The sequence below is a fragment of the Ranitomeya imitator genome, chromosome 1, assembly GCF_032444005.1.
Source record: "Ranitomeya imitator isolate aRanImi1 chromosome 1, aRanImi1.pri, whole genome shotgun sequence".
NCBI classification, from domain to species: Eukaryota; Metazoa; Chordata; class Amphibia; order Anura; family Dendrobatidae; genus Ranitomeya; species Ranitomeya imitator.
The window spans coordinates 809,416,299-809,436,933 of NC_091282.1; the positions used below are offsets into that span (position 1 = coordinate 809,416,299).

The following is a 20,635-nucleotide window of genomic DNA, read 5'->3' on the forward strand; positions in this document are numbered from 1 at the left end:
AGCCCTGAGGCCAATATTTTTCTCCCACTGATTGATGTAGTGATTTTTTCAGGTAGATTTTAGAACCAAAATCAAGCAAAAAAATAAATAGGCTTTCTATGGCCCACTGAGTGAGTGATGATGCACACAGGAGTCAAGAGTGGCACACAAGCCCTGAGGCCAATATTTTTCTCCCACTGATTGATGTAGTGATTTTTTCAGGTAGATTTTATAACCCAAATCAAGCAAAAAAATAAATAGGCTTTCTATGGCCCACTGAGTGAGAGATGACACAGACAGGGATGGCACTCTAGCAGAAATGTCAATCTTAATCTCCCACAAAAAAAAAAAAAAAAAAAGGAACTGTCCTTCAATTGCTATCTCCCTGCAGTAATCTCAGCCAGGTATGGCAGGCAGCAATAAGGAGTGGACTGATGCACAAATTAAATAAAAAGTGTGGACAAACAAACAAGATAGCTGTGCAGAAAGGAAGGAACAAGAGGATTTGTGCTTTGAAAAAAGCAGTTGGTTTGCACAGCGGCGTACACACAGCAATGCAGAGATCAGGGAGCCTTCTAGGGCAGCCCAATGAGCTACAGCGCTGAGGGGGAAAAAAAAAAAAATGTAGCTTCCACTGTCCCTGCACACCGAAGGTGGTGTTGGGCAGTGGAAATCGCTACAGCACAAGCGGTTTGGTGGTTAATGGACCCTGCCTAACGCTATCCCTGCTTCTGACGAAGCGGCAGCAACCTCTCCCTAAGCTCAGATCAGCAGCAGTAACATGGCGGTCGGCGGGAACTCCCCTTTATAGCCCCTGTGACGCCGCAGACAGCAAGCCAATCACTGCAATGCCCTTCTCTAAGATGGTGGGGACCAGGACCTATGTCCCACACTCTGCGTTTACCTTCATTGGCTGAGAAATGGCGCTTTTCGCGTCATTGAAACGCGACTTTGGTGCGAAAGTCGCGTACCGCATGGCCGACCCCGCACAGGGGTCGGATCGGGTTTCATGAAACCCGACTTTGCCAAAAGTCGGCGACTTTTGAAAATGAACGACCCGTTTCGCTCAACTCTAGTAGCGAACTCTGTTGCCTCACAGAGTCACGCTGTACACAGAGCTAATGCCCTAACTAGGCTAATTGCCCCCACTGATGCTAGCTGCCTGCCTGAGTGTACAGTCCCAATGCTACAGCTTCACACCACATTGAACTAAGTGGTATAGTATCCACTGGCATAAGCCATATGATATTAGCGCATGGCCGTGCGGCCATGCGAGCCTTAAATAGCTGCAGCACGCAAAGGACCTGTCAAAGAAGGACCAATGGAATTGCTGCAGTACCTGGGCATGTGACCCTAGATCTCCACTGAGAGATCTTGCCCTGGGCATGCTCAGAGCAAAGCAGAACTTAGTCTTAGTACCTGCAGGACCTTCCGTGAGAAGGACCAATGGAAGTCGCTGCAGTACCTGAGCATGTGACCCTAGATCTCCACTGAGAGATCTTGCCCTGGGCATGCTCAGTGTGTGCAAAGCAGGACTTAGATTCAGAAAAGCCTGCTCACCGCAGATCAGTGCAGGGTACCATAGCAGAGCCTGGAGAGGCAGTAGTAACCCTATGCACAGCATCAGTCCCAGTGAGACGCTGGGAGCGATGGCTCCGCTGAGCAGGCTGGACTGCGGCCGATGCAGAATGGGAGACCGCAGCAGACATGGATCGAGATTCCCCCTGTGCAGCAGAGGAAACTCGACTCCTAACATTACCCCCCCCTAGGGCCCCCCCTCCTTGAGCCTCGCTACGCTCAAAAGCTGCAATGAGCAGCGGAGCCTGAATGTGCTCCACAGGCTCCCAGGTTCTATCCTCTGGACCGTGGCCCTTCCAGTCCACCAGATAAAATTTCTTGCCATGTACCACCTTGCACCCCACGATAGCATTCACCTCAAACTCATCCGTGGTTGAACCCGATGTCCCGGCAGATGACTCAGAAAACCGGGACAAATGAACGGGCTTTAAGAAGGAAACGTGAAAAGTATCTGTGATACCAAGGCGTGGAGGAATAGCCAAACGGTAGACCACAGGGTTGACCTGTTCCAGAACCTTGAACGGGCCAATGTAGCGAGGCGCAAACTTAGTGGACTCAACTCGCAGCCTGATGTTACTAAGTCGCCAGGAGCAAAGGTAGGAGCGGGACGCCGGTTTGTATCAGCCGAAACCCTCATTCTCTCCTTGGAGGCCCAGATGGCATCCTGTGTGCGGTCCCAGATGTCACGTGCCTCCACCGCCCAGTCTGCCACCCTAGAATCGGTGGATGACACGGGCATGGGCACAGGGACACGCGCATGTTGGCCGTAATTAAGGAGAAAAGGAGTCTGACCAGTGGAATCGGCTACGGCGTTGTTCAATGCAAATTCCGCCCAAGGTAGCAAAGATGCCCAGTCATCCTGCCTAGCAGAGACAAAATGTCACAAGTATGTCACCAGAGTCTGGTTGGTTCTCTCTACCAACCCATTCGTCTCGGGATGATATGCAGAGGAGAGATTCAACTCTATGCTGAGTAAACGGCAGAGCTCTCTCCAAAACCGAGACGCAAACTGGGGACCCCGGTCGCTGACAATTTTATCAGGCATTCCATGTAAGCGGAAAATGTTTTAAGAACAATGCCGCTAAGGCCCGTGCAGAAGGTAACCGTGGAAGCGGCACCAAATGCACCATCTTGGAAAAATGATCAGTGACTACCCAGATAATGGTGCAGCTACGAGACTTGGGTAAGCCCACCACGAAGTCCATCCCGACCATCTCCCAGGGCCTATCTGCCACCGGCATGGGGTAAAGTAACCCAGCAGGCCGTTGTCGCGAAGACCGATTCTGGGCACAGGAGACACATGCCCGAATATAGTCCCCGACGTCTCGAGCCATATGCGGCCACCAGTACGTCCTCGCCAAAAGCTCAGATGTCCTCTTGGTCCCAAAATGTCCACCCACTCTGGACAAGTGAGCCCAAGAGAGAACCTCCGGTCGCAAATTCGCTGGTACGAAAGTCTTGCCCAGGGGCACGGACTCTAGCGAAACCGAAGCCACAGTTCTCAGGCTCTCAGGAGGGACAATAAGCCGGGGCTCCTCCTCCTCCTCCTCAGATGACACTACGGAGCGGGAGAGAGCGTCGGCACAAATATTCTTCTCCCCAGAGAGAAAATGGAGAGTAAAATGGAACCGGGAGAAGAACAGGGACCATCTAGCCTGGCGAGAATTCAGCCGCTGGGCCGTCTGAATAAATACCAAGTTCTTATGGTCAGTGAACACTTGGAAGGGAAAGCGAGCTCCCTCCAAGAGGTGTCTCCACTCTGAAAAAGCCAACTTCATGGCTAGCAACTCCCTGTCCCCGATGGAATAATTCCTCTCTGCTGGTGTGAAGGTCTTGGAGAAGAAGAAGCAAGGATGCTTCTGACCTTGAGCATCCTTTTGGAAAAGGACTGCTCCAGCACCAACGGATGAGGCATCCACCTCCAAGACAAATGGCTTATCTACATCGGGGCGATGTAGGATGGGAGCGCTAGCGAAGTGTGACTTAATCGAGAGAAAGGTCTTGGAGACCTCCTCTGACCACAACTTGGGATTTGCTCCCTTCTTGGTGAGGGCAACCAAGGGAGCTACCAAAGTTGAGAAGTGTGGGATGAACTGACGATAGTAGTTAATGAACCCCATAAAGCGCTGCACCGCTTTAAGTGAATGGGGTTCCTGCCAGTCCATCACAGCCTGTAGCTTGGCAGGATCCATAGCCAAACCCTGGGCAGAGATGATATAACCAAGGAAAGGCAAGGACTCCTGCTCAAACACACACTTCTCCAACTTGGCGTAGAGGGAGTTTGCCCATAAGAGGTCGAAGACTTTGCGAACATCTCTCCGATGGGAGTCAATATCTGGAGAGTAGATGAGAATATCATCCAGATAGACTACGACCGAGGTGGTGAGCATATCCCGGAAGATGTCGTTCACAAAGTCTTGGAAAACGGCTGGGGCATTACAGAGCCCGAAGGGCATCACCAGATATTCATAGTGCCCATCCCTGGTGTTAAAAGCCATCTTCCATTCATCCCCCTCACGGATGCAAATCAGGTTGTAGGCACCCCGAAAATCTAATTTTGTAAATACCCTTGCTCCCCGTAGCCTGTAAAAAAGCTCAGATATCAGGGGTAATGGGTACTTGTTCTTAATGGTGATGGCGTTAAGACCCCTGTAGTCTATACATGGACTTAAGTCTCCAGTCTTCTTCTGTACGAAGAGGAACCCAGCCCCTGCAGGTGACACTGACTTTCTAATGAATCCTCTAGCCAGATTCTCTTGAATGTACTGAGACATTGCCTCAGTCTCCGGGAGAGATAACGGATAGACTCAACCCCGGAGAGGCTCAGCACCAGGCAAGAGGTCAATAGGACAGTCATAGGGGCGGTGAGGCGGAAGAGTCTCCTCAGCCCTTTTGGAGAACACGTCTGCATAGGGCCAATAGTGCTTGGGGAGAGAGGAAAGATCTGCGGGTACCTGTGTTGTAGCAACCTGAATGCACTCCCTCTGACATCTACCCTCGCAGGATTTACTCCATCCCAAAATTCTCCCTGGGGACCACTCTATATGAGGAGAATGATAACGTAGCCATGGTATCCCCAACAGGACCTCATCAATTCCCTCAGGAATGACTAATAGGGAGATAATCTCCTGATGTGATGGAGACACAGAAAGCGTGATAGGAATGGTTTGGTGGGTAATCTGTGAGGGTAGTGTTGACCCATTTACCACTCGAACGGTTACTGGCTTGGTGAGCATCACCAGGGGTATTGCGTGACGCTGGTCGAAAGTGGATGACATAAAATTACCCTCCGCCCCAGAATCCACGCATAGCTCTACCATAATAGTGGATGGGCCTATGGTAATTGTCCCCTTGAAGGACAACTTTGAGGCAAACGTCGCCGTGTCTAGTGTACCTCCTCCTACTGCCACTAGACGCTGACGTTTCCCCGACCGCTGAGGACACTTGGAGGCAAGATGTCCTGACTGCCGGCAAACATGACAGACCTTATGTGCGCGAGCGAACTAGAACTTGGATCCCGCTCGTGTCACCTGTGTGGCCTCATGTGACTCGGACGCCTGGACTGGAGATTCCAAAGGTCTGGCGAAGGTGGGAGCCAGCCGAAACCTCTGCCTACACTGGGCTCACTCCATCCTTCGCTCGTGAAAACGAAGGTCTATGCGAGTTGATACAGCTATGAGCTCCTCTAGTGTGGCAGGAATCTCCCTAGTAGCCAAAGCGTCCTTTATATGGTCAGCCAGCCCCCTCCAAAAAAAGGGAATGAGAGTTTTATCTGGCCATTCCAACTCAGACGCTAAAGTCCAGAAGTGAACAGCAAAATGACTGACCATGGTAGAACCCTGAGTCAAAGCCAGCAGTTGGAGCGCTGAATCATGGGTGACTTGAGGTCCCAAAAAGACCTGTTTCAGAGTGTCCAGAAACCGAGGAACACTCCGCACCACATGATCGTTGCGCTCCCACAGCGGCGTAGCCCACTCCAACGCTCTGTCCGACAAGAGAGAGATTATGAATCCCACCTTTGCCCGCTCTGTGGGAAAACGTGCAGCCAGAAGCTCGAGGTGTATACCACACTGGCTCACGAAACCCCTACAGGACTTACTGTCCCCTGAGTATCTCTCAGGCAAAGGGGGTTGAGATAGGGTCGGAACAGATGTGGCAGTGGGTAAGGCTGTTGCAGCCACGCTAGCAGCCTGAACAGCTATTGCGGTAACATCCACTGCCGAGGTTAAGAGGTCAAGAGACGCCAACCGGCCCTCCAGCAGCTGGATGTACTCCTGCAATCGCTGTTTATCCGCCATTACTTAGCCAGAACCTGGCGCTAATATACTGTTAGGGCTAGCGGAACGCACCGGGTAATAAGTAGTTAGCTACTAGGTGCGTTCGCAGCCCGGGATCCACCGTGCAGAAATATCTGCTGCTAAGTAAAGGCAGATGAACTCTGAGCTCACACGTGGGTTAGGCTTCACCCCGTGTGAACTGGTAGCGAACTCTGTTGCCTCACAGAGTCGCGCTGTACACAGAGCTAATGCCCTAACTAGGCTAATTGCCCCCACTGACGCTAGCTGCCTGCCTGAGTGTACAGTCCCAATGCTACAGCTTCACACCACATTGAACTAAGTGGTATAGTATCCACTGGCATAAGCCACAAGACATATGATATTAGCGCATGGCCGTGCGGCCATGCGAGCCTTAAATAGCTGCAGCACGCAAAGGACCTGTCAAAGAAGGACCAATGGAATTCCTGCAGTACCTGGGCATGTGACCCTAGATCTCCACTGAGAGATCTTGCCCTGGGCATGCTCAGAGCAAAGCAGAACTTAGTCCTAGCACCTGCAGGACCTTCTGTGAGAAGGACCGATGGAAGTCGCTGCAGTACCTGAGCATGTGACCCTAGATCTCCACTGAGAGATCTTGCCCTGGGCATGCTCAGTGTGTGCAAAGCAGGACTTAGATTCAGAAAAGCCTGCTCGCCGCAGATCAGTGCAGGGTACCATAGCAGAGCCTGGAGAGGCAGTAGTAACCCTATGCACAGCATCAGTCCCAGTGAGACGCTGGGAGCGTCGCCTCCGCTGAGCAGGCTGCACTGCGGCCCATGCAGAATGGGAGACTGCAGCAGACACGGATCGAGATTCCCCCTGTGCAGCAGAGGAAACTCAACTCCTAACACAGGATTTTTGATTTTAAAAAGCAGTTGGTTTGCACAGCAGCGTACAAACAGCAATGCAGCTATCAGGGAGCCTTATAAGGCAGCCTAATAAGCTACAGAGCTGATGCACAAAAATGTAGCCTCCACTGTCCCTGCAAAGAAAAGGTGGTGTTGGACAGTGGAAATCGCTACAGCACAAGCGGTTTGGGGGTTAATCTTCCCTCCCTAACTATATCCCTTCTTCTGGTGAAGCTGCAGCAACCTCTCCCTATGCTACGATCGGCAGAAGTAAGATGGCGGTCAGCGTGCACGCCCCTTTATAGCCCCTGTGACGCCGCAGAAAGCTAGCCAATCACTGTCATGCCCTTCTCTAAGATGGTGGGGACCGAGACCTATGTCATCACGCTTCCCACACTCTGTGTCCTCCTTCATTGGCTGAAAAATGGCGCTGAATGCGTCATACGAAATGCGACTTTGGCGCGAAGATCGCCGACCTCGTGGCCGATCCCACACTAGGATCGGGTCGGGTTTCATGAAACCCAACTTTGCCGAAAGTCGGCGATTTTTTAATTTGTCCGATCCGTTTCGCTCAACCCTAATTAACACCACTCTCTCTGCCTGTTACCAGATTTTGCCTTCTTCTGGATCAACATGTTTGATCATACGTTGAACTTCATGAACTTGTGTCTTTTTTTAGCCTTGCTGGACAAAATTATTAAAAGAAAAGGCTTAATTACTCTTTAAGTGTTACATTTCTTCATAGGGTTAGTTCAAAAGTAGTTAAAAGGGGGTGTTCAGACTTGTGGTTCTAGTCTGCAGTCACTATGTCAGGTACCTGGAAAATGTTCATGCACTGTAGAATGTAAATGCGACTGTAATAAATGTTTTAATTTCTCCTTTAGTTGTCCCTATAATTATAGCTACTGCCGTTGCCTCAAGACCTCACCTTCTTCATTCTGTACTTGAGTATGCTGCTGCTCTCTGACTGCTTGGGTTAGAATGAATGGACACGCAGCACAGCATAGCTACATACGAATTTCACGCAGAAACGGATCTAAAAACAGCTACTTGTTTGTGGTCATCATCTGTATTTCTGTAACAACTGAAAGTATACAATATTAGATCCATTAATCTGTACAGTTATAACAAATAATGCAGCCTTTATGAAAATTGGTAAGAACAAAAAAAAAAATTTTTTACCTACAGACCATGCATTGTTTGTGTAGTGTGAGAAGCTATCTTGTCGATGTGGCAGGCACAGGGCAAGTAAGCCAATTTTCATGTTCATGTATGTCAGGGATCCCAAATATTTGTCAAGTCTTTCTTAATCCCTGATATCACAGGCCAGGAAGGTCACGAGTACCACCCACTGTGATCTTTGGAGCAAACAACTCTCTGCTGCCTCCTATCGTCCGGACAATTACAGAATTGACCGACGATCAAAGGAGACGGGCGCAGCCTGTTCGCACCATTAGGCCGGCTATCGGAAAATTAACGCTGAGCATACGGCATATACACCTCCAGATTCCAACACATGGAATATGTGTACACACCCTGGTACGGTCACAGCTAACTCTCTGATAACCCCAGACTACTCGCCACCACCACTAATCTGTTTCGGTTGATTAGACACCATTAACAGTAGCTATCATTTCGAGGTGTAGTTTACCGAACTGAAGGACCAGAACTATTAAATTTGATATTTAATCCAAAGGAAGGCAGCGTTTATGAAAAATATACTGAATATTTTACAAGAAACCCCCCCTGTGACCTGTTCTGGGTCAATCACAGGTCCTATTACCCCACTAGATGATGAGAGTCCAGAAGACAGGATGTTTCCTGCGTTCTGGGCTCTCTGGCCGAGGGTGACAGCCCCTGGATAGGCTGTCTTCCCAGGGGATATCATTCTCCTATTTGGCAGACAGACCGTGGGACACACCTGCCCAACACTGACAGACTCTGGGTGCAATTTTACCACCCCTCTGACAGGTTAGGGGTGTCGTTTCCCCATCCTCCTGACAGACAGTGAGACACACATTTACCTCACCCTGCCCTGCTCTAGGACATACCTTCCCACACCCCAGATGTGCTGGAGGTAACACCTTCTCTGGCCTCCTTTTTACCTTAGAGGCTTTGCTAACTGTGAGGCAGCTACCACTGGCCACATCATGGTCCATCGTGCCATTGATCAGCTGATCGAGACCACCTTCCTTATGATCCCCGTGCTTCTACCCATCCCTTCACATTACCTCAAGAGATGTGCCAATCATGGGGCAGCTACCATCGGCCATGTCACAATCCGTTCTGACACTGGCCATCTGCACAGGATCACCTGATTCATGATCTCCGGGCCTGCTTCGATCGCCCTTAGCACTTATGCTGGCTCCTTTTAGAGTATCCTCAGCAGCATCACCCTGCAGCGTGAATGTGGCTGAGTTCTCCTGTACCACAACACACATTTTTATTATGCATCACATTTACATTATGGACACTTCCATGACATGACATATCAGATCTTGGAGGGTTGTCAGGGATGTAACAGGCCATCAGCCGTCCCAGATCAGGTCCCAATAAAACATTTGTTGGGAGATTCTCAGACACCCCCTCTTCCCTTATCCCCCTCCCCTTTCCAATCCAGAAAAACCCAGGCCATCGGTATGAGACAGCGAACACCCCCAAAACCGGTAACAGTCAGGGTCTTCCCAGGACTGAGTTCCTCCGGTAACACAAGCTCAGGGTGCACTAGAGTATGTTCTGCGCCAGTGTCCTTAAGCCCAACAGTAATGATGCTGCCCACAGTAATTGGTTGCAAATTCTCACGGGCTCTCCCAACTGCCCCACCCAAAAAAGAATGGTTGCACTAGGCCCTGGTGGGGGGGTTCATCTTCTGATTTTACAAGGGGGACAAAACAATACAGGATAAGCAGTTACATAAAATAAAAGGGATAAACAGGAGAACTTACTACACCGATCGCAGAGGCGATTCAGTTTAGCCAAAGGAAAGCGCTTCGATTTGGCCGTCAAGACGGGGTCCCTACATACACAGGATATGTAACTCTCTTGTACGAACACTGATGATAAATGGGATTGATCTTTTATCAGACCCTGAGTCCCACCCACACACCCCTCTACTATGACCCCACAAGGTCCCGGTTTTGGGCTGGACTCAGCCATTCATAAATTTAGGAAATCCAAATTTATCTAATAACTCCACATAAGATGACTGCAAAAGTTTGAGACTGGTGTCATCTTTTGTATCGGGATTTTATCTACTCTCAGAGACCAAACATGGCCTAGCTTCTGGTAGTTTTATGGTCCCTCTGGATTTGGGACCTTTTGGAAGGGGTTATGATTATGATAAAATATGTGTATGATTGCCTAGTTATCCCAGTGCCAACAATATACGTCTCATTAATATCGGATGGATAGAAATTCCAATATTCCATATTTTCTCAAACAACTAAACGACAACGATGCCGATCGCTGCAGCGTCGCTGTTTAGGTCGTTGTGTGGTCGCTGGAGAGCTGTCACACAGACAGCTCTCCAGCGACCAACGATGCCGAAGTCCCCGGATAACCAGGGTAAACATCGGGTTACTAAGCGCCGGCCGGCCGGCGCTGACAGTCAGTGCGGGAAGCTGACGCCGGGGGACGTGACAGACACCGGAATGTGAGTATGTACTGTTTGTTTTTTTTAACTTTTACAATGGTAGCCAGGGTAAACATCGGGTTACTAAGTGCGGCCCTGCGCTTAGTAACCCGATATTTACCCTGGTTACCAGTGAACCCATCGCTGGATCAGCGTCACACACGCCGATCCAGCGAAGACAGCGGGTGATTAGCGACCAAAAAAATGGTCCTGATCATTCCCAGCGACCAACGATCTCCCAGCAGGGGCCTGATCATTGGTCGCTGTCACGCATAACGATTTTGTTAACGATATCGTTGCTACGTCACAAAAAGCAATGATATCATTAACGAAATCGTTATGTGTGAAGATACCTTTAGACATCAGAAGGATCCTCGCATTTTAATTAAGTGGCTTTACAGCTTTGTATACTGCCATTTTACATAATAATAATAATAATCTTTATTTATATAGTGCCAACATATTTTGCAGCGCTTTACAGTTTAACAGCTTCAAACACAACAGTCATATGTAACAATGTTAACAATACAATAATTAAAGCAACACAAGACGACCCTGCTCGTGAGAGCTTACAATCTACAATGAGGTGGGGAAATACAAAGTACAGGTGTGTATTTACAATGATGTATTTACAATGATGGTCCAGCCATCTTCAGGGAGTGGGGGATAGATGGAAGTAGTGAATGTGCTACACACAAACAAAATAACTGATTAGGGAACATGATAGGACGCTCTGAACAAATGTGTTTTGAGTCATTTGCAGAGCGCAGTGGTCGGTTATGCCGATAGACAGAAATGAAGGAGGAGATGTAAGGGGGTGCTGCACTGTGGAGAGCTTTGTGGGTGAGAACAAGTACTTTGAATTGTATCCTGTAATGAATGGGCAGCCAGTGTAATGACTGGCGAAGAGCGGACGCGTTTGAGTAATGATTAGCTAGATAGACGACCCTGGCTGCTGCATTAAGGATAGACTGGAGAGGGGAAAGTCGAGTGAGGGCGACGCCAATTAATAGAGCGTTGCAGTAGTCCAGGCGGGAGTGGATCAGGGCCACAGTGAGGGTTTTTGTTGCTTCTATAGTGAGAAAAGGGCGGATTCTAGAGATGTTCTTTAGGTGTAAGCACTATAAACATAAGGATGAATGACCTCGGGGAGATCAAAACATCCAACACCGCGGAGACACCATCACGTGTTTCTCAATGCAGTGATCCAGAACACTGCCCCCATCCCTTATGGGAAATATGCAAATGCATGTAGAGAAGCCGCGGAGACACCATCACGTGTTTCTCAACGCAAGCAATAAATAGCCAGGTCTTTACCCGGGAGGGAACAACCACGGGAAGGGCAGCATCCATAAAGGAAAACCACCTATGCCAAAACATGGTATCCATCCACAGAGAGCTGTTTCGGGGTATTTGCCCCTCATCAGTGTGGAGTAGGAAACTGGTTATTAGGAGCAGTGCCTAGTAAAAGGACTATAAACATAAGGATGAATGACCTCAGGGAGATCAAAACATCCAACACCGCGGAGACACCATCACGTGTTTCTCAACGCAGTGATCCAGAACACTGCCCCCATCCCTTATGGGAAATATGCAAATGCATGTAGAGAAGCCGCGGAGACACCATCACGTGTTTCTCAACGCAAGCAATTAATAGCCAGGTCTTTCACCGGGAAGGAACAACCACGCCTAGGGCAGCATCCATAAAGGAAAACCACCTATGCCAAAACATGGTATCCATCCACAGACAGCTCTTTTTTTTTTTTTTCCTCAGATGGGAAAATCCACGGTCCAGAAATCCAAGACCAAAGAAAAATCCCAAACAGCTACGTCAGATCCAAACACACATATATCTTCCCCAAAATCACTTTTAGACTATTCCTTACTACAATTTCCTTTCTCTTAAAAACATACACATTCCTTACATCCCATAATACTTCCTTTATACATGCAACTATTAACCACAACACTCTCTCCTTCACTCCATCACACATTCCCAAGCCAAACATGAACAACTCGAATGATAACAAGCTCACACCACACAATTCTTTACACAACGGTCCCATTCTTCCAATCACCTCCCTAGCATAATGACAATTTCAAAACACATGTATTACACTTTCCCTTCCACCACACCCACCTCTTGGACACATATCACTTCTCACCAACCCACGATTCCTCTGAAATTCTCTAACTGGTAACACTCCATGCAAAAACTGCCACACAATCTCACTCTGCCTATTCGTCATACCGTCCAACCGCACTTTCTTCCATACTTTTTCTATATCATTCCCTCTAACCATGTTTATTCCACACTCTGTCTCTCTACATTCAATCATCCTATACACAGCCTTCTTATTACTCAACAACCTAACATCCACATCACACAACTCATACTTCACCAAAAATTTATAAACCCACACATACCATCTAGGCACGTCAAAAGCAACTGGATACCTCAGATCCCTCTCTCGCCACCTCAAACGAAATAAATACGCCCCAAACAAAAACCTACACAGACAAGAAAACTTCCCATCCATCCTAATCACTCTCAACACAAAAACCACAATATTTACACCAAAAAACACCTCAAGGTTTGGAAAACCCAACCCACCTTTTTCTAAACGTTTCACCAAAACCTCCCTCCTAGCCCTCTCCATTCTAGAATTCCACAAAAACACAAACAGAATCCTATTTAACCCCCTCATACACATATACCCCGGTGGAAAGACCACTGCAATATATAAGAAAATAGGCCAAATCACACTTTTAATAACTAAGATTTTTCCAAAAAACGAAAGACTTCTCATCTTCCAAAAACATAACTTCCGCTCAACCTTTCCTTTCGCATCATCCCAACTTTCTTTCCCATCCAAACTCTCTGAAAATTTCACCCCCAAAACCTTAATAGACCCAGTCACCTCATTCACTTCTACATCCTTACTTAAAACCCCTCCCCCAAAAACCTTACACTCACTCTTCTCCCAATTCACCTTAAATGCTGATGCACCACAAAAAATAGACACTAATAACTTCACCCGCCTCACAGAATACTCTGAATCACACAACACACACACACGTCATCCATATAAGCACTAACCTTCCATTCCCTCCCCCCACCTCCTGGCACTTGTACACCTCTAATCACTTTATCTTTCCTCAACATACAAAGCAACGGTTCAATCGCACAAATAAAAACCACAGGAGACAAAGGACAACCTTGTTGCACACCTGAAAAAACATTCACTCTTCTACCCACATAACCATTCATCAAAACACAACTATAAGTGTCTTTATATAAGCTCCTCACCCTCCAAACAAAATCAGGCGGAAACCCCATTCTCAATAATACCCGGAACAAAAAACTATGTGCTAACCGATCATACGCCTTTTCAAAGTCCAAACACAAAACAAATACACTCTTCTTCCGACTCATGCAGTCCCACAAACAATCTCTCAACATACACACACACTCATGTATACGTCTCCCAGGCACGCACAACACTGTTCATCCCCAATCACACTCTCTATCACATCACGCATCCTATTCGCCATTACTTTCGCATAGATCTTATAATCGGAATTCAACAATGTTATCGGTCTCCAATTTTTTAAACTCTTCAAATCTCCTTTTTTAGGTATTAACACAACCATCCCTGCACGCATACTCTCAGCCACCTCCATACTAGACCACATATACTTACACACATCCACAAAATACTTACCAATCACATGCCACATCACCCTATAAAACTCTATAGGAAGACCATCCTCTCCTGGAGTCTTGTTTAACGCCATGCTATTCATTACCTTCCATACCTCATCACCTGTCACCTCACCCATCACTCTCTCTCTCTCCATCTCACTCAATTTATTTTCTAATACACTTAGTACATCCTCCTGCAAAGCCTCATCCCTCCACTTCACTGCATACAGCTCCTCATAAAACTTAGCCACCTGTTCACACATATCCTCCCCACTTACCTCTCTTCCATCCACTGCATTCAAAACACCCATACTCTGCTTTTTCCCAAAAACCTTTTTAAAGAAAAACCTCGAACACCTTTCATCTTGCTCCATTCGATCAATTTTTGCCCTAAAATAATACTTTTCCCTTTCTCCTCCAAAAACTCATTAATTTCTTTTTTAACCTTTTTTATCCCCTCCTCCACCTCCATTCCTCTTTCCCTCAATTTATACAATAAACATAAACGGGCATTCAACTTAACAAACTTTTCCCTCTTAATTGCCGCAAATTCATACCCCACACTTTTAAAAAACTTTTTTGTCTGCCTCTTAACCCAATCCCACCACTCACAAACATTCCCAAAATTTTCCTTACTCTTACACCACTGTTCATACTTTCTCACATATTCCTTCCTCACAGCTTCATTTTCCAACAATTTCACATTTAATTTCCACAAACCCTTTCCAAACACACCACTAACATTAATATCTAAGGCTACTTTCACACTGGCTTTTTTTTAATACGTCCTAATGCGTCGTTAAGGGGAAAAAACGCATCCTGCAAAGTTATTTGCAGGATGCGTTTTTGCCCCATAGAGTTACATTACCAACGCATTGCGACGTATTGACACACGTCGCAACCGTCTTGCGACGGTTGCGCCGTGTTGTGGTGGACCGCCGGGAGCAAAAAACGTTAAATGTAACATTATTTGCAGCCGACGGACCGCTTTTTCCGACCGCACATGCGCGGCCGGAACTCCGCCCCCACCTCCCCGCACCTCACAATGGGGCAGCGGATGCGCCGGAGAAATGCATCCGCTGCACCCATTGTGCGGCACAACAAACGCTAGCGTCGGAATCTCAGCCCGACGCAATGCGATGGGCCAATTCCGACGCTAGTGTGAAAGTAGCCTAACTCGCACAACACACAAGCATGGTCCGAAAAAACGACCCTATCCTGCTTATATCCAACAGGAATAATATTTTTAGAAATAAAACAATCCAACCTGGACTGTGCTCTTCCACTATCAGAAAAAAAGGTATCTAACAAAGGGTTAACCTTACACACACGCTGCATATCACTCAAATCAAAGTCAGTAACTAACTCCAGCAAAACTTTTCCAGACACATCCACATTCACTCCCCCCACATCACAATTCATATCACCCACAATCACCACAGGCACTCTTCCCGGAACAAAAAGCTTCACTTTTTCAAATAATAACTTACGCTAATTTTTTTCTACTGGCGCATAAATATTGATAACACAAAACTTAGCATTTTTATATTCAAAATTTGCTAAGATACACCTCCCCACCTCCACCTCCAAATAATTATTCAAAACAATCTCCTGCCCCTTAACTAAAATACCCACACCATCATTTCTATTATTTGCACTACCAGACCATACAGACGCACCATAAGACCACTCATCCCCTTTCACACCATCCACAATCCCACATTCTTGCAAACAAAAAATAGATGCACTCTGCATAGCTAAAAAATCCAAAATTGCTGCTCTCCTCCTAGCTTTCTTAAAAACTCTCACATTTTGAGAAACTATAGAAAAACCCATACTATAAAAACAAAAAACACTATGCAAAAATTACCACAAAACTACACACATTACACAAAAAGCCCTTGACAAAAGCCAAGACTCACAGAAAGGAGAGAAAAAAAAAAAAAAACAGATCCACTGAGCTTTCATTCTACCCAGTATCACCATTGTCCTCCTCTGCCATTCGGACTGAACAGCAAGTCTCTGAACCACTAACCCCTTCGTGCTCACTCCATTTTTTTTAGCCGGCCCAATTTTTCTCTTAGGCCAGCGTCACACACAGCGTAAAACAATACGGTCCGTATATTACGGCCATAATACGCTGAAAAGTCCCCAAAATAGTGGTCCGTAGCTCCTCCGTAGGCAGGGTGTGTCACCGTTTTTTGCGCATGGCATCCTCCGTATGTAATCCGTATGGCAGCCGTAATGAGTGTTTTTATCGCAGGCTTGCAAAACCGACATACGGCTATACAAGGGATCCATGTGTTAAAAAAAAACAAAAAACATATATACTGTCTCTCTCTCTCTCTCTATATATATATATATATGTCAGGGAGACACATATATGTATATATATTATTACTTCATACAGCGCGAGATAGCAGAAAGCCGGTAATTCAATTACTGGCTTTTGCTATCTCCTTCCTAAAACCCGACATGATATGAGACCTGGTTTACATACAGTAAACCATCTCATATCACCATTTTTTTTGCATATTCCACACTACTAATGTCAGTAGTGTGTCTATGCAAAATTTGGCCGTTCTAGCTAGTAAAATAAGGGGTTAAATGGCGGAAAAAATTGGCGTGGGCTCCCGCACAATTTTCTCCGCCAGAGTAGTAAAGCCAGTGACTGGGGGCAGATATTAATAGCCTGGAGAGGGTCCATGGTTATTGGCCCCCCCCTGGCTAAAAACACCTGCCCCCAGCCACCCCAGAAAAGGCACATCTGGAAGATGCGCCTATTCTGGCACTTGGCCACTCTCTTCCCATTCCCGTGTAGCGGTGGGATATGGAGTAATGAAGGGTTAATGCCACCTTGCTATTGTAAGGTGACATTAAGCCAAATTAATAATGGAGAGGCATCAATTATGACACCTATCCATTATTAATCCAATACTAGTAAAGGGTTAAAAAAAAAACACACACACATTATTAAAAATTAATTTATTGAAAAAATCACAAAGGCTTTTGTGTTAATTTATTCTACTCTCAATCCACTCACTGAAGACCCTCGATCTGTAAATAAAAAAAAATAATAAACCAACAATTTACTTACCTTCCGAGGATCTGGCACGTCCAACGATGTAGATCCATCTGAAGGGGTTAAAATATTCTGCAGCCACGAGCTTTGCTAATGCAGGCTGCTCATTTCTGCAAAACCCCGGCGAATGAAGCTAAATATAGGTCAATGATCTATATTTAGCTTCATTTGCGGTGAGGCGCCCTCTGCTGTCTGTCCCTAGATCGTGGGAACTTTCCTAGAAAGCTCCCAGGCTCGAGATCATAAGAGGGCGCCCTCTGCTGGTTGTCCTCATATGAACTCAAGCTTTCTAGGAAAGTTCCTGTGCCCTGCCACAGAAAAGTTCGCCGGAGGGTGTCTGAACCCACCCACACTGCTATGATCTCTTCTGAACCTTACACGATACTTGTATCGACAATTGAAGATTCCTAAACAGTTCACTTGCTTCTCTCCCTATGAAACAAAGTCACAATACTGTGAGAGGAAGCTCTCCAACAATGCAGGTTCAGTAAAGGGGTTATAGACAGTGATAGTCACCTGCCTTTCCTGAAGACCAAACAGTCGTTCACATTTCACTCCCTTCAAACAGGGATCTCTGGCATGATTCCGGAACCACTCATAGATATTCAGGCAATAATGCTCTGACATAAAAGTAATGTCGTAGTTACCTTGATTAGGGAAATCATTGATGCTATAGATGTTCTCCCGATTTCCTCCAGCCTTTTCCTTAATAAGGTCACGAACAATAAAGACCACGCTGTTCCTTGCCCTGATAGATGGCTCCAACGTCACTCGGATGGTGTTCTTCACGTAACTCATTTTCAAAGCTGTTGGTACAAACTACCACAGAAAAAAACAGAATTCTCTGCAAAAGGGTCTGGATTCCTCCAGAAAACATCACTCCTGACAGCTGTTTCGGGGTATTTGCCCCTCATCAGTGTGGAGTAGGAAACTGGTTATTAGGAGCAGTGCCTAGTAAAAGGACTATAAACATAAGGATGAATGACCTCAGGGAGATCAAAACATCCAACACCGCAGAGACACCATCACGTGTTTCTCAACGCAGTGATCCAGAACACTGCCCCCATCCCTTATGGGAAATATGCAAATGCATGTAGAGAAGCCGCGGAGACACCATCACGTGTTTCTCAACGCAAGCAATTAATAGCCAGGTCTTTCACCGGGAAGGAACAACCACGGCTAGGGCAGCATCCATAAAGGAAAACCACCTATGCCAAAACATGGTATCCATCCACAGACAGCTGTTTCGGGGTATTTGCCCCTCATCAGTGTGGAGTAGGAAACTGGCTATTAGGAGCAGTGCCTAGTAAAAGGACTATAAACATAAGGATGAATGACATCAGGGAGATCAAAACATCCAACACCGCGGAGACACCATCACATGTTTCTCAACGCAGTGATCCAGAACACTGCCCCCATCCCTTATGGTAAATATGCAAATGCATGTAGAGAAGCCACAGAGACACCATCACGTGTTTCTCAACGCAAGCAATAAATAGCCAGGTTTTTCAACGGGAAGCTGTTGGGAGGCTGTAATACCGGTGCTAGAATGTCATCCCACTATGGCAAATATGAAATAGGGCTTACTGCATTGCACAACATAGATCTAAGAGGAATGACCACAACACCGTAATATTGTGGACACTCATGATCCTAATTTAGTACAATAGATCATATCACAGATAATGTTATTATACTAATGTATATTTTTTTTCTGCATAATTTCAGATGCCAAGCCTTTCAAAAAAAAACAGGATAAAACAATGTTGCCAACTACTTTTAAGATTAACAGTTGGTGTCATTCTACTGCACTTCCTTTTCGTATCAAACAACCCTAAAGTTCCTAATGAAAGAGATCCAGAAGATGTGCCTATTCCTTATCCGTATCCAGCTCCTACAGAATTACAACAGGTCATATGTACAGAAAACATTTCTGTTTACAACATGCCAACTTTTAATAACGAAACACAAAATTTTAAAGATTTTCTGGTTTATCGTCATTGTAGAGCCTTTCCATTGCTGCTTGACGCTCCCATGAAGTGTGGTGGACCTGATAATGAAGATGTTTTTCTTTTGCTAGCCATTAAAACTGCCCCTGGAAATTATGAGCGTCGTGAGGCTATCAGGAGAACTTGGGGAAAAGAAAAGACTTATAATGGCGCAAAAGTGAAAAGAATCTTTCTTAGTGGTGTCCCAAGGGATAAAGAGCAAACAAAACGGATGTTGCAGTTGCTGTCCACAGAGAGTGAAATATTTAGAGATATTTTGCAGTGGAATTTTGAAGACTCTTTCTATAATTTAACCTTAAAGCAAGTCCTTTTCCACCATTGGCTTGAACAAAAGTGTCCAAGTGCTCAGTTTATATTTAATGGAGATGATGATGTGTTTGTCCATACACTAAATGTTATAACGTATCTGCAAAGTACAGAAATAACAGGCATGAAGAGCCATCTCTTTGTTGGGGCACTGAATGAAGGGATGCCCCTAATCCGTGAGAAGAACAGCAAATATTATGTCTCAAAAGAAATTTTTCCCGCTGACTCATATGACCCCTACTGTGGTGGTGGAGGCATTCTTATGTCCAGCTTCACAGCCTTCTCTATACACAAGGAATCTCAGTACATCCCATTAATTCCAATTGATGATGCTTATCTTGGAATGTGTCTGAAGAGAGCAGGGCTAACACCAGAAAATCATGATGGAATACGCACCTTGGGGATCAGTGTACCAAATAATATTGATTCTTTTGATCCCTGTATTTATCAGCACATGCTCATGGTCCATCAATTTATGCCTTTTGAAATGTTAATTATGTGGAAATCATTACAGATCACAAAACATTTGTGTTTAAGTCATTCAAAGACAGTGATAAACGTGACTAAGTTTAACTGAATGCCCATAAATGTGAAGTTATTAGCTTTAATGCAGAGTTGTCTTAAAAGAATAAAGTAGCAGATTTTTACATTGTATCTGTTCAGTTATCCAGTATAATATGTCTTCTGGGATTAGGAAAATGTTTGCCTTTCTATTAAAATTATTGATGATGATTTAGTAAGCAAAATGTGCCAGAATTCTGCTTCAATGTTCCAAAAACGTCTCTTTAAAGTATATCAGCCAAGAGGTGGTGTAAGCAGAATAAAAGTGCCCAATGCCCTAAAGTTGCACGAAACGTTTGGCGCAAAATATTGGTAACGCGACCAAGAGGTCACATAGCATATCACACAGAGTAAGCTACTTGCATGATATAAACCAGCAATATAAATCTCTACTTTATTGTTTTTTCACATTATATATCACTGTGTACTGACAATTGCTAATTTTGCCTTTCTACCCAGTTAATTCTTCTCTTTTCTATTAGGTATGTGACATCATGTGTCACTGTGTACTGACAATTGCTAATTTTGCCTTTCTACCCAGTTAATTCTTCTCTTTTCTATTAGGTCTGTGAAATCATGTGATTAAAAACAGACTAGCTGAATCCTTCTGTTGTGAGTT

At 45.8% G+C, this 20,635-nt stretch overlaps 1 protein-coding gene across 1 annotated transcript; it reads left to right on the forward strand.

Moving 5' to 3' along the window:
* Positions 1 to 18,864: 18,864 nt before the first annotated feature.
* LOC138649104 (N-acetyllactosaminide beta-1,3-N-acetylglucosaminyltransferase 3-like) lies at positions 18,865 to 20,285 on the forward strand. Its single transcript, XM_069739255.1, has one exon. It carries the CDS (start codon positions 18,869 to 18,871, stop codon positions 20,030 to 20,032), a length of 1,164 nt encoding a protein of 387 aa, XP_069595356.1. The 5' UTR covers positions 18,865 to 18,868; the 3' UTR covers positions 20,033 to 20,285.
* The last annotated feature ends 350 nt before the right edge of the window (positions 20,286 to 20,635 follow it).